Raw genomic sequence first — 12,945 nt, 5'->3', positions numbered from 1 at the left:
GGCAGGTGTTCAAGGAATGCCTACAATTTCCAGGCATTCAATCATCTGTTTACTCCTGCCTTTGACATCATGGGTTGTCCTGTCTATCCCATCCTCATCAGTAGTGACTACCACTCCACAAATACAGAATAACTGTGAACCTGTCCACAAAACCAGCATTAAAACTCCACTGACCTGTCACCCATCCACAGACAGAAAAAAGCAGCTCAATGAATTACCCAGAGTTTTTCTGTTTTAAAGGTTGTAAAAAGATGAGATGGATCCAAAATTGGGGCACTTGAGTTCATGCTGCCAGCAATTCTCACAGAGTATATTTGCACTCCTCTCTGCACATCAAAATGTCTCTCAGAGGCTTTTAACAGGGATCCCTGCCAAGGATGCACCTGGGTTCAAGCCCACAGTGTTACACACAGTTACAGATGCCTATCTCCAGCTCAGCCACCATGCTGCAATCATACAGCAAAGTCACTAAAAATTCCAGCAGCAAAGGTTTCCAACACAAGTATCACAACTGGGTTAAATACGATCAAATGGTAATGATCACAGAGCTCACAGATTTCAGCCCTGGCAAAAGAACGCAAAATGAACAAAAAAGAACTGATTAGAAGATAAAATCAGATCCTAAATATTACAAAAATTCAGTTAGAAGCATCAAGCACATACTTGAAGAAACAGCATTATAAAGAATGGATAGAGAAAGGAATTACTTGACAGTATTTGTGAATATCAATTTGCAGTTCACCTTCAAAAAGGAAAGGTAGCCCCACAACTGTTATGATGATTTCTCACGTCAACCAAAGCAAATGGCAAGAGGTAATTCTTCTTAGCAGCATCCTGAATTATGTATCTGTACATAAGCCTTAAATGTGTATTTTAATTTCACCTCAGTAAATTACTGGTATAAATCCTACCCTTCTCAAATATCTCTGAATTTTTAATTAACTTAATATCATCATTTCAACCAGGCAGTCAGAAACTATGAGTAACATATGATTCATACTCAGAAGTAAACACACCTGCTTTTCAACAACATCTCTAATTACTGGCTCATTTTACCCTTTACATGGCATTGAAGCCAATTTGGGTCATACTGTTTTTAGCTGGTGACGAGTCCTTTCAGCTCACAAATAATGTATAAGATGTTGCTGTGTTGTCAGTTTGAAGGACATTTTCAAATGCACTGTGGCAAATTTAATACATGACCAAAACACATCACTTTACTTCTGATACGCCTCACTTCACTACGAGCTTCCACCAGACAAGGCTTTGCCAAGAACATTTAGGCTTTGATTTGAATCGTTGCTCCACCACTTTATTGTCTTAGGTCTGTGTCATAATGATTGAGGGAGTGAGACTATATACTAAATAAAAAAAAGTGCTTATTTCTAATGTTAAAGATAACCGGAGAACAAACAGACATGGGGTTAGAATACTTAGTGTGCAAACCCAGGGCACTGGGAATATTTCTCTGTCTGCTCTGGGGTGCCCTGACCCCCAGGGCAGCACTGACTCTGACCCTCATTCATGGAGGAAGTTTCCCAGACTTCAGGACAGACTGGAATCCACAAAAGTGTGAAATAGATTATAGAGAGCAGTGTGGGTGCATCACTGGGTGAGAAATTGAGGTTTTGGGGTTTTTAGCATGTTGTGGATGGCAGCAAGATGGAGGGCACAGGGTGTCATCCTGGTTTTTTTCTTCATGCTTCTTCTTCCTTCTTCTGCATGGGTTTGGATGGCATTTTGTAATTGGGCAGAAAAGTCCCCATTGCAGCTCTTTGGGATCAGTTATTAGGTTAAAAGGGAAAATAATCCAGGTGTCAGTTCTTAATTGGATAGTTTAGTCTTAAAAGACCTTGTACCAAGAGTTTGTTGGCGATTTGTGCCTTCTAATGAAAAGCTGCTGAACTCACAGTAGTGAGACTGTTTCACTGATCAGAAATAATAAACACCTGAGTCCGAATTACTGTCTCAAGTGCCTTCAATCCAGACCCAGAGAAACCCACAGCTGGTACCCCCACAACTTAGGTGTCCTTTGGGAGACAATGAAGAAAGCCTTTCCTGAACTGCCTCTTGCTCCTGAAAGCACTATGTCTGTTAGGGGTAATCAGTGAAGCAAAAGGAGCCCTGCTTCAAAGGTGGCTCATCACCTCTCTACTCTGATGTCATGGTTTGAGGCTGGTGCAATGCCAGTGCCCCCATGAAAATACATTCTCCCTGGTGTCTGCTGTGAGATGGGACCAGGAATAGAGCAAAGCAGGCTCCAGCTTAGGAATAGAAGGGAAAAAAACTTTATTAACCTACAATATACAAAAGAAACACACAGAACTCAGCATGAAAACCTTCCAAACATTCCTCCTCCCCCCCATGCAAGTTCCCAATGCATCACAGTAAGACAAAACCTTGGACTCTCAATTCAGTTACCACCCCTCAGATCACCAACTCTCAGTCCATCACCACCCTTTAGATAATCAATTCTCAGCTCATCAAGGAGAGAGGAGTCCCTCTTGTGCCATAGGCTTCCCCTGGAAACACAGTTGAGACTCCTGTGTTTCCTGTCACACGTGGCACCACCCAGAGATCATTTGCCATCGTGACATCTTCCTTCCATGCCCAGTGCTCTCACCACTGCACATGCACCAGAGCTGCTTCTAGGGTTGTGCTTTTAACGCTGCTTTGCCCAGTTCCAAAAAGAGCACAGTCTCTCACCTTCGGGACACCTGTCCCCCCCCAAATTCAACCCCCGGGGCTGAGGGGTCTCAACACTGAACTCTCTTGTCTCTGAGGCATTGCCTCCCCCTAAATGCAGTCTCTGTGTCACAGGAAAAATGGTTCTGTCCATGGCTATCCAACAAAAGTCCAGCCAAAGGCCACTCCATCATCTCCTCCCACCTATAATTCTTCTCAACTTCTCTCGGACATTTTTCACTTGCACAAGCTTTCATCACACTTGCTAATTTCCTGCTATTCATCCCTATCTCTCTTCTCATTCAGGAGGAGGATCAGCATTTGTAAGGTTTCCATCATCCAAGAAAAGGGTTAAAAATCTCAGGCTCTGCCTGTCCAGAACTCCCAAGGCTGCCCTGCTGGGCACCTCCTCGCCGCACCCCCCTCCTCCTTCTCGCCAGCCCCGCTATCCAATTTCAAGGTGGCACAGGCACAGACACTCTCTCTCTCTCTCCCTCTCTCTCTAGGGTGGCTGCCTGCTGCCTCTCAGTGCTCCTCCACCCTTCCATCCTGCAGGGGCCTTCACGTCCCCTGTCTGTCCAAGGCCCGGCCTACCCAGCCCAGGCCTACCCGGCCGCATGGCTTCCCCTCCCCTGCCCAGCCGCAGCAGCCGGGCAGGGCAGCTCTGAACCTTTCCCTCACTGGAACCAAGAGAGAATTCCCCTGGGAGTTCTCTGCTTTTAACCCCTGTGTTCTCAGAGGCGTATCCATGTCCCCAGTGGCCACACCAGGTGCCAATATTCAAATCTGAGCACCGACTGGTTTGACCACAGCATCCCATAAAACTCACTTCCTCTCAAACCACGACATCTGAGCATTTAGTCTGGCCAGGACGTGCACCTTCAGAAGGCTGGAGCTGTTCTCACAGATCTGATGTGCACTTAGCCACTGAAACATGCATATAACAGAAGATGTATCTGCTGAAGTTTTTAAACTCTCCAACACAACTAAAATGTGACAATTCTCATACACCAAGCCCTGTTCATTCTCAAACCAGCCTGTATGTCAGATTTCTCAAAGTTAGCATCATTATCTTGATTTGTAGCGTACTAGTAAACCCTATACATCTTCAAAGAAAAAAATGAACTGCCTTCTGGTTCAGGTTGTATAGATTTTATTCACAGAAGCTATCGCCTTCTGACATCTACCTCTAAATTGTTTGATAGAATGAGAGTACCATACCTGCCATGCTTCCTTTGCCTGGTGTGCTAACTCATATTGTAGATCAAAACAATACAAAAGCCATGAAAAACACAGGAGTCAAAAATGGTTATGTCCTCCATTTATCAATTTTAAACCATCACTTCAACAGTTTAGAGAATCTGTGCTCTAGATATGAAGATCCCTTTACATCTCTAAGAAAAAAGAATGTTTTGAGACTCTTGGGTGAAGGAATCACAGGCAGAGGGGCTGAAATGTGGCCTGGGTGGGCAGGACCCCTTTGGGCAGTGCTGGTAGTTCCATATATTGCATACACAGAACACATCTCCAGCATCCTGCATCCCTCTGGGTGTGCTGATGCCTCTGAGCAGCAGATGTTTGAGGAAGGAATGAGCAAATTACACATGGGTTAGCAGCAGGAAGGATTAGCAGCAGGGCAGACAAGGCTCTGAGGTGGGAATGCCTTGCATTTCTTCCCCGTGATACTGCCAGGACTTCCTGCTGGATGGCAGGAGACTTGGGAGGGCTTTTCCTATTTAAAACAAGGCTACAGGCAAAAATAATTAAGTACTCAGATTTATTCTGGATGAGATGAAAATATTAATGTCCTAGTTCATTCTTAAATAATCATAAACAATGCTGACAATTAGAAACTATGGGCTTTTAGTGTACACTGATGGACTACATCCACAGAAGTATTTAGCAGTTTGCTGAAACTATTTGAAGCAGATTTATTGACAACTGGGCTTAATAAACACACAAATTACTGCACAATCTCTGGGTTACAAGTGGTTCCACTAATTCAACTGTGACAGCTATTTTTCTGTTTTCATTTATTTCTTCCTTAAAAAAAAGTCACCAATTATGATCTCCTCCACACTACAGTAACAATCCACTTCATATCCAAAAATAAATACATGGGTAAACAGTTGTTAACAAACGTGCAGTGCAAAAAAACCTCCCATCATTGAGTTAAGTAATATATAACCTCAATAAATACAAACCAAAATAAAATCCCAAATCTGCAAAATAAAGAAAATAAGAAGAGTCCTATATGGAGTTTGGTAAGATCCCTTTCTCATTTAAGGTAGACAAGGAACCAGCTCTTTTTGCAACAAACTGAAAGGTAGAACTGTGAAGCTGTCAGAAGCAGATTTTGAAAAAGAAAAACCTGGGAACAGGCAAAAATCTAATCATGACTAGTGAGATATCTTTGAATAGGCTGTGATTCTATAAAAACTGTGACTTAGAAACAAATCAAATATTAATAATTCAATAACTTGAAGTGAAAAGCAATCATCTGAATTCTGGTCTAATTTGCACAACAAATTTAGTAGAAGCAGAAGGAAACCTTGAGCTTGCACCACAGGAAACTGGTGGAGCAAACATTTTTCATTTGATGTCCCTTCTAATTAACTAAAAGTGCATGCTAGAAGCAAAAGCAGATGCATCCCTGATAAAATTCAACATGGAAAGTTTCAGACAAGACAAACTTTCAGTGCAGAAAAGGCAGAAATGGAACAGTTATATCTTCACTGGAGAGAAAACATCAAGCAGAATGAAAGAAGAGAAAGGAATTACTTCTTCCACATACCATACTTTTCATTACCAAAGAAGGTGTTTTTCAGTAAAGCTTTACCTTTCTCACAGTGACTTCCAGTGAATCCAGAAGGGCAGAGACATTTGTTAGGAGCTACACAAGTTCCACCATATCTGCACCCTTCTTCACAGAATGCTGCAAGATAAAAGGAGTATGTGGGTAATACTTCATTTTTTTAAAACATACATTTGAAGGATAATTAGAAAAACATCTACGTTCTAAGCAATTAACAGAATTTAGCATATTTAAATTCAGTCCACCTGCAAACACAGAGAGAAGCAACTCACTAAAATAACAAGAGGAAAAATCTCAGATTACACCGTAGGCAAACAACCTCACCAATAAAAGATTAGTAACCATCTGGAAAAAGAAGAGAGGAAAAAAATACATCATGTGGTTTTAATGGGGCTGATCATCTTTCCATTATATTGAATATGCAGATGACAATTAAAATGCTCTGCTAATCCATAGAAGACAGGTAGGGTGGATGGTGTCAAATACTGTGTTCCTCACTTCTATCAAATACTTCACTGAAATGTCTGTAAACACATAATAGTTTGCTTTTTAATTTTTTATTGTAAGGGGTAAAGTATGTTTTGTAGAATTAAGAAAGGGGAGAGGAGGGGAGGGGAGGGGAGGGGAGGGGAGGGGAGGGGAGGGGAGGGGAGGGGAGGGGAGGGGAGGGGAGGGGAGGGGAGGGGAGGGGAGGGGAGGGGAGGGGAGGGGAGGGGAGAGGGGAGAAGAGAAGAGAAGAGAAAAGAGAAGAGAGAAGAGAAGAGAGAAGAGAAGAGAGAGAAGAGAAGAGAAGAGAAGAGAAGAGAAGAGAAGAGAAGAGAAGAGAAGAGAAGAGAAGAGAAGAGAAGAGAAGAGAAGAGAAGAGAAGAGAAGAGAAGAGAAGAGGCATCAGGACACTTCTGTACTTTGCACTGGTACCCTGAGTAGGACCCTTGCTACAGCTCAGAGCAGCCCCTACCCCTGACTCACTCTCTCCCCCTCAACATTGAACTTCCCCAGTGACTGAGTGGGTTTGACTGCACTTTTGAGAGAAGTTACAATTAATATTTAAACAGCAGCTCTCTGCATCTAAGCTAATAACAGATTTGCAAAGTGTTTCCTGCAAGCTAAAATCACAGATGGAGTGTTGGCAAAGAGATGTTACAAATGCTATGAAAAGGCTTAAAGTGCTAAATAACAGAAGAAATGTTTAAGATTTATTTTCCACTACACTAAAAAGAAAAATAAAGTGAATAGTTTTCTAGGCATTAAAAAGAACCTTTTGCAGTTGTTAACCACTTAGAGGCAAAACCCCACATCATTGTATCTCATGACTGAACTGACAGACACATCTGCCTCACTGTAAATATGTAATTCATAGCATGCCATGCTGTTTTATGGAGGAGAAGAATACTAAAGTGTTTTAGACAAGATCACAGCAGAATATTGTAAGCACCCCTGGAGCAAGGCAGTGGTGTGGAGAAAGCACAGTCACACTTCCTCCCCATCAATGCACACACTCCATATGGGAATCTTCTAAAATATATCTATTTTGAAACCAGCCAATTTCTGAATGGGAAGAAGAGAAATATGGTGTAAGACTAGTTTGGGGTTTTTTTTGCATATAAATATTTGTAAGAAAGTATAACTGTACAGAAAGCTGAAAGTACTGGTAAGAAACACAACTCAAAGTATACAAAAACCATGATGAGAATAAAAAAAATTCCTTCAAGAGCTATTGAAATTGTGTTTAGTCTCAGCATTCGCAGAGAAGGTGCAAGTTAAGTTCCACATCTACATGGTTTAGTTTCAGAATTCTCAGAGAAGGTGCAAGTTAAATTCTACATCTACATGTTTTCTGGTTTGAAATTGTGAGTAAACAGAGACTTTTGTGAAGTAGTAATACATTTCTGCACAACATCAAAAGAAGCAGAATTTGTGGCAGAGCAGATATAAAGGAAAAGTAAAAAAAAAATGTTGGCAAAAAAGCTAATAGTTCACCCTTAACATATCCCTTATTACACTGGGAAAGAACCACATGGGGCTCTTGAAAGAATTCATAAAGGGGAAAAAAAGATGATGTTTTATTGCCAATAAAAATCATGCATGTCCACTGAAAGTTATTAGTGCTGCTAGGGACAGGTAGGTAAGAAAGCTTCAGTGAGAGCTCTCATGCACTTTCTTTGCCACCATAATGGATAGTACCAGCTTAGTACTGTGAAATATCTGCTTCTTACAGTAAATCCTGTTAGGAGGTCAGCAGAGTGAGGTGGCATTTTCTTCTGTTCTCTTAAAAAGATTTCTAGCAGGGAAAGATGATGTGACAGGGCTGGTGATGTAAAAGGTTCCCCTTAGAACCTGTCTGTTGTGTCAGTGCAGCAGCCAGACTGACAGCCACAGGCACAGCCAGGTGTGCCATTCACATCTGGGGGAAAGGCTGGCATGGGCCAGAACTCCATCCTTCCATTCATTCCCACAGCTGTACCTCCTATGTGCTTATTTGTCACTGACATTTTCTGAAAAATCCTTCCGCTTGGATTTTTCTCCTGAGAAGCCTCAGAAAAGAAATGTAAACAATGATTATCTGCTGGCTGTGGAATGTGGTCTGGGGATGGTTTACCAACAGGTGCATCTTTGATTGGTGCCATGGGAATTGTTTTTAATTAATGGTCAGTCACAGCCAGCTGTGTTGGACTCTCTGTCACAAGATTGTATTATTCATTCCTTTCTAGCCTTCTGATGTGTCCCTTCTCTGTCTTTAGCTCTAATATATCATTTTCTTTTAATATAATATATATTGTATAATAATAAATCAGCCTTCTGAAACATGGAGTTAAGATTCTCATCTCTTCCCTCATCTGGGAACCCTCAAACCACACCACACGTATTAAAATGTGCTAGCACTTACTTGTCAAGTAATTCCAAGTGTTACTGTCCTTTATATTTCCCATCTTAGCAACTTACATGGAAAAAAAACCAAAACTAAAATATTTGCTCCGGGACACCCTAAGGAACTTCTGCATACAGGCTGCTGTGAGAAAGGCCTTTGTACTGCCCAGGAGTTACCCAGGCACCAGCTTGTTCCACAGATGTTGGAGGATGAAGCTGAGGAAGAAGCTGAGAAATAGCTGCAGGAGGAAAGAATCCAACTCTCCTTTTCAATTTTTGTAGATGCTGAGAGATCCTCTGCAACACAGACTAACTGTGCTTGTCTTTGTCACTCAGGCTTTGCTGGATTGATGGGATGTGCTTCATCCTCACATTTTTATGCAAGAGGAGAAAACCCCAAGGAAGAGTGCCAGCACTGTCGTGCTGTTTCCCAGATGGTTCTCGTACAAACCATCTCATTCCTGCATTGTAGAGGCTTGCAGGATATAGAACATCAAACCCACGACTCTCAGAACACAGTTTAAAAAATCACACTGAAGGCTACTGTCCTTAACTGCTAAAAAAGAGCTCACAGTCCAGCATGCAGTACTGATAGCACTACTCTGAATAATAAAAGTCCTCAATACCTCTAATACTAAGTTTCAATTATATTTCAATATACAGTTCCAGTTGCTAGCAATTTTACCAAACTTCATTTATCTGAACTCTTTTCTCTAATAGTCCTGCCTCTGGCTGCTGCCTTTTAACACATTTTCTCAAAATTAATTCATTTCCAATAATGAGATTTTTTCCTTTACAGCATTAGCAGAAGAAATTAAGTAAAATCCTTACATCCCATCTGTACCTTTGCCTTATGGACAAGAGGACCCAACAGGGAGCTGCTCAGCAACTGAGGAGGAAACCAGCTGGAGTGCCCATGCTCTCCTGAAAATACTTGCACTGGGGCTTGTGCTTGCTTATATCTCATAGGGGCTTTGTGGTACAGATTTCCACTGTGGTTTGGACCCCTCAAAATCAGAGGGGATGGAATTACCAGTACCACAGAACCAGATGTTCTAAATGTTGATTGGAGACTCCCTCCTACTCAAAGTTAACAGAAGAAAGACAAATCATGGCTAGATCAAATATTGCTAATGTATTCCCATAAGCTGGATCAAATATTGCTAATGTATTCCCATGAGTAGACCCTGTCTCTGAAATCATTTGCAGGCTGGAAACTTTGATAAAAAGGAGAGGGGTTACTGAATTTACCATAAAGGGTTTGTCAGGAAAATTAAGTGAAGATGCCATTAGGGTAAAGTCTACACAAGTAAACTTCTATTATTTAGAGGCTTATTCAGTATTCTGTATGTAAAAGAAGCAATCTGTTAATTTCAGGAGGCTTCTGCCAAAGTCAACAGATCTCTGTAATGCCAGCAGATTTCTTCCTCCAAAATAAAAGCCATTATTATATAAAGATCTTTCCTAAAGAGACATAATTTCTCTGTAGAGGAAGAATTTTATTTCTGATGCACAAGCTGCACTATTCTGGCTTTTTGTATGGCAGCACATTGCACAACCTCACTTGGCTGCCACAGAAAAGCAGATACTGCAGCACAGAACCCTCAAGTCGAGCAAATACCTCTCACTTTACAGTGTAATCCAGCAGATACTACAAAATATTTATACTTGAACATATAAAACTGTTTTTGTAAAAGAAAATAAATAAATAAAACCAAATAATTACCCAACAAATTTAAACGAACATTACCTGACTATGAAGAGATACAAAGGTCACCTTCCCAAATACATATTATTTTTTGATATACTAAATGCCTGTGAAGTTAAAAAATGGATGTTGAGGAAAGGCAAGGAAGGGGTCAGGCACAGACTGCCTGGGTAAACAAAAATATGCAGCGTTGGAAGAGAGACAGGCTGGTGTAACTATACAAGGAATTTGATAATCAGTTGATGGAAGGAGCAGAATTTCATTAGCTGATTGGATTTACTCAGACAAGTACACACAGGGGTGCACTGGTAACAATCCAGCTGTGTAAGCTGAATACCAGAACAGTCAGATGGTACCAGTTGCTCAGGTGGCTTTAGAGGACAGCTGGGAAAGTGAAGAGAAAGCACACATCTAAAATAAACCAAAAGAAGGGAGCAGTAGGGGCTCTGCTCTTTTTCTCTGTACTCAGGTGTGACACGATCATCTATAAAAGTGCAAAACTCATTTTGGTTCAGTGAGCTACATCCATTGGACACAGGGTGTGACTTATTTCACACACAGTCTGTCAAATGCCACTGGAGACCTTTCACAGCTGGCTGCAGTCAGAGAAGGACAAATCTGCCAGGAATGAACTTTGGCCAAAAGAATGGTCCTGGAAAATTTTCTTCCAACATGTTGAAGCATGAAAGGGAGTGTGGGTCAGTCTGGCACTCAGGATGCAAACACATCTGAGAGTGGAAGGCAAACTCAGCTGGGCAGCTCTCACTTTTGTGAGGGGCTTGCCACCCAATTTATGCTTCAGATTTGATGTGCAGTATGTAGGAGGGTTATGCAGTTTGGGAAGAGACTATAAATTTCAGATTTTCTATCAGCTAATCATAAAACTATTATTCCTGAATTATTTTAATAGAAATTTCACATACAAAAGATACTTTGCAAATGTAAATAGAGCAATTGCTGCTTAGTGTAGTCAAAATTCCAAGTCGTGGCAGTACAAAATGTGTAAGTGTATGAGAGCTAAATTTGAATAAAGATCAATGAATTCAGAATTTAAGTTAGGAGATGAGGGGTTTTCAAAGTGCTCAGAAAAGCATGAAAGAATTCCTTCAAATTTTGCAGGCAACACAGAGAAAGACAGAAAAAAGGGCAAAACAGAAAAATTCCCTAGCAGGATTATGAATAAAATCTACATAAGGAAGAAATTATGTCAAACATAATAAGCATACACACATAATGTGTGTTAGTTTGTGTGTCCATGTATACCTTTGCATGCTACATAATATTTATTGAAGTGGTGAACTAATATTTTAGAGTTTGTCAGTAGGCTATTTCAGCTGATAAAGCAGCGAATCTTTTCAAGTTCCCAGTGTTCTGTCACACAGCACTTGCACAATAAAGATTTAGGTGAAGTTGGAAGGCTGAGCATATCCCTCTGAAGGCTCTAAACTCTGAGCCCTTTCTTTACTGTGGTATGATGCTAAATTCTCTTGTTGCTCAGTGTTTTGCTTGACTGATATGTAATCAAGCTGTTGCCATTTGTAGGTGAGCAGCAGGCCATTCATCTGGATGCTTTCAGGGTGGGCTCAAGTGCTCTTTAGCTGGAAATGCTGAATTATTTTGAAAAATGAAACCTAAACTCCTGAAAATTAATACAATGAATTACAGTGATAAATACGAATATTTTCCTTTGTACTACCCCATTAATGGAGCTTACTTTTGAATGGGCAAGTTACCCACCCTGATTAATACATTTTCACCTAAAATCTTTTCTAATGAACAAACAAGCTATATTTAATTAAATTAATTCAGAAGGCATATTGAATAGACAGAATCTTTCCCTTTTGCTCTCTTGGTAAAATGGCATCTATGAAACACTTATTAATGTCAACATTTATTTTATGGCTCTGAAGAAAGATATGTGACAATTTTGAAAAATTTATTTGAAAAAGATCAATAGAAGCAGTAAGGGACAAAAGCAATATAATAAAAATTGTCCTGTGATATATTATGCTTTTGAAAGCATCTCTCACATCCCCAGATAACTGTGCTAAATGAATATTCTTGTTGCCATTTTACTGCTCTGCTTCCTCAAGGCTAGACTCTTCAATATTTTTAGTGCACCATTTTAAGCCAACTGCAGCTGTCTCTCTAGCAACCTAATAATAAGCATGACAAAATAGGGCAGAATACTTCTTCCACAAACCAACCCAACATCATCTTTCAAAATTCAAGTCAACAGTTTAAACTGCAAAATCAAACTGAAATTTACTTTGAGAAATGACATGATACATGGTACTACTGCAGTTTTTCTTTGCATCACATAAATGTGCTTAGTGCACTTGCTGTTTGTTTTAACAAATGAGTGTAGAATAATTCATATTTACAAACATAACAGTTCCTTTAGAAATCAGTAATGCTTAAAGAATTCTAAGTTAAGGATAAAGAAGCATGTTCCAGAAGCACAACAGTGTGGCATTTACATTTTCTGAAAAATCCCTTTGCCCAGGATTTTTCTCCTGGGAAGCTGAGAAGCCTCAGAGAAAAAGGAAAACAATTTTTTATCTCATTTGCTTCTCCTGTGTTGTGCTCCCATCTGGAATGTGTTTGGAGATTGTTTACCCACAGGTGATTGTTCCATTGGTTTCTGCTGTGAGTTGTTTTCACTCATTGGCCAATCAGGGCCAAGCTGTGTCAGGACTCTGGAAAGAGTCACGAGTTTCCATTATTATCTTTTTAGCCTTCTGTAAGTATCCTTTGTGTATTCTTTAGTATAGTTTAGTATAGCATTTTTAATATAATATAGTATCTTAAAATAATAAATTATCATTCTGAGAACATGGAGTCAGATTCATCATTCCTGCCTTCATTG

The 12,945-nt window shown here is 40.3% G+C and overlaps 1 protein-coding gene across 2 annotated transcripts in view; it reads right to left on the bottom strand.

The window, feature by feature from the left end:
- Positions 1-12,945, bottom strand: part of NELL1 (neural EGFL like 1) — a 313,642-nt gene that overhangs the window by 69,643 nt on the left and 231,054 nt on the right. For both annotated transcript variants that reach the window (XM_036383625.2, XM_036383624.2), the window contains exon 15: positions 5,525-5,620. In XM_036383625.2, coding sequence (XP_036239518.1) covers positions 5,525-5,620 — 96 coding nt within the window. The remainder of the gene's footprint in view (positions 1-5,524; positions 5,621-12,945) is intronic.

The sequence above is a fragment of the Molothrus ater genome, chromosome 6 (assembly GCF_012460135.2).
Source record: "Molothrus ater isolate BHLD 08-10-18 breed brown headed cowbird chromosome 6, BPBGC_Mater_1.1, whole genome shotgun sequence".
Classification (NCBI taxonomy): domain Eukaryota; kingdom Metazoa; phylum Chordata; class Aves; order Passeriformes; family Icteridae; genus Molothrus; species Molothrus ater.
The sequence above is the reverse complement of the archived record's forward strand: the minus strand, read 5'-3'. Positions and strand labels throughout refer to the sequence as shown.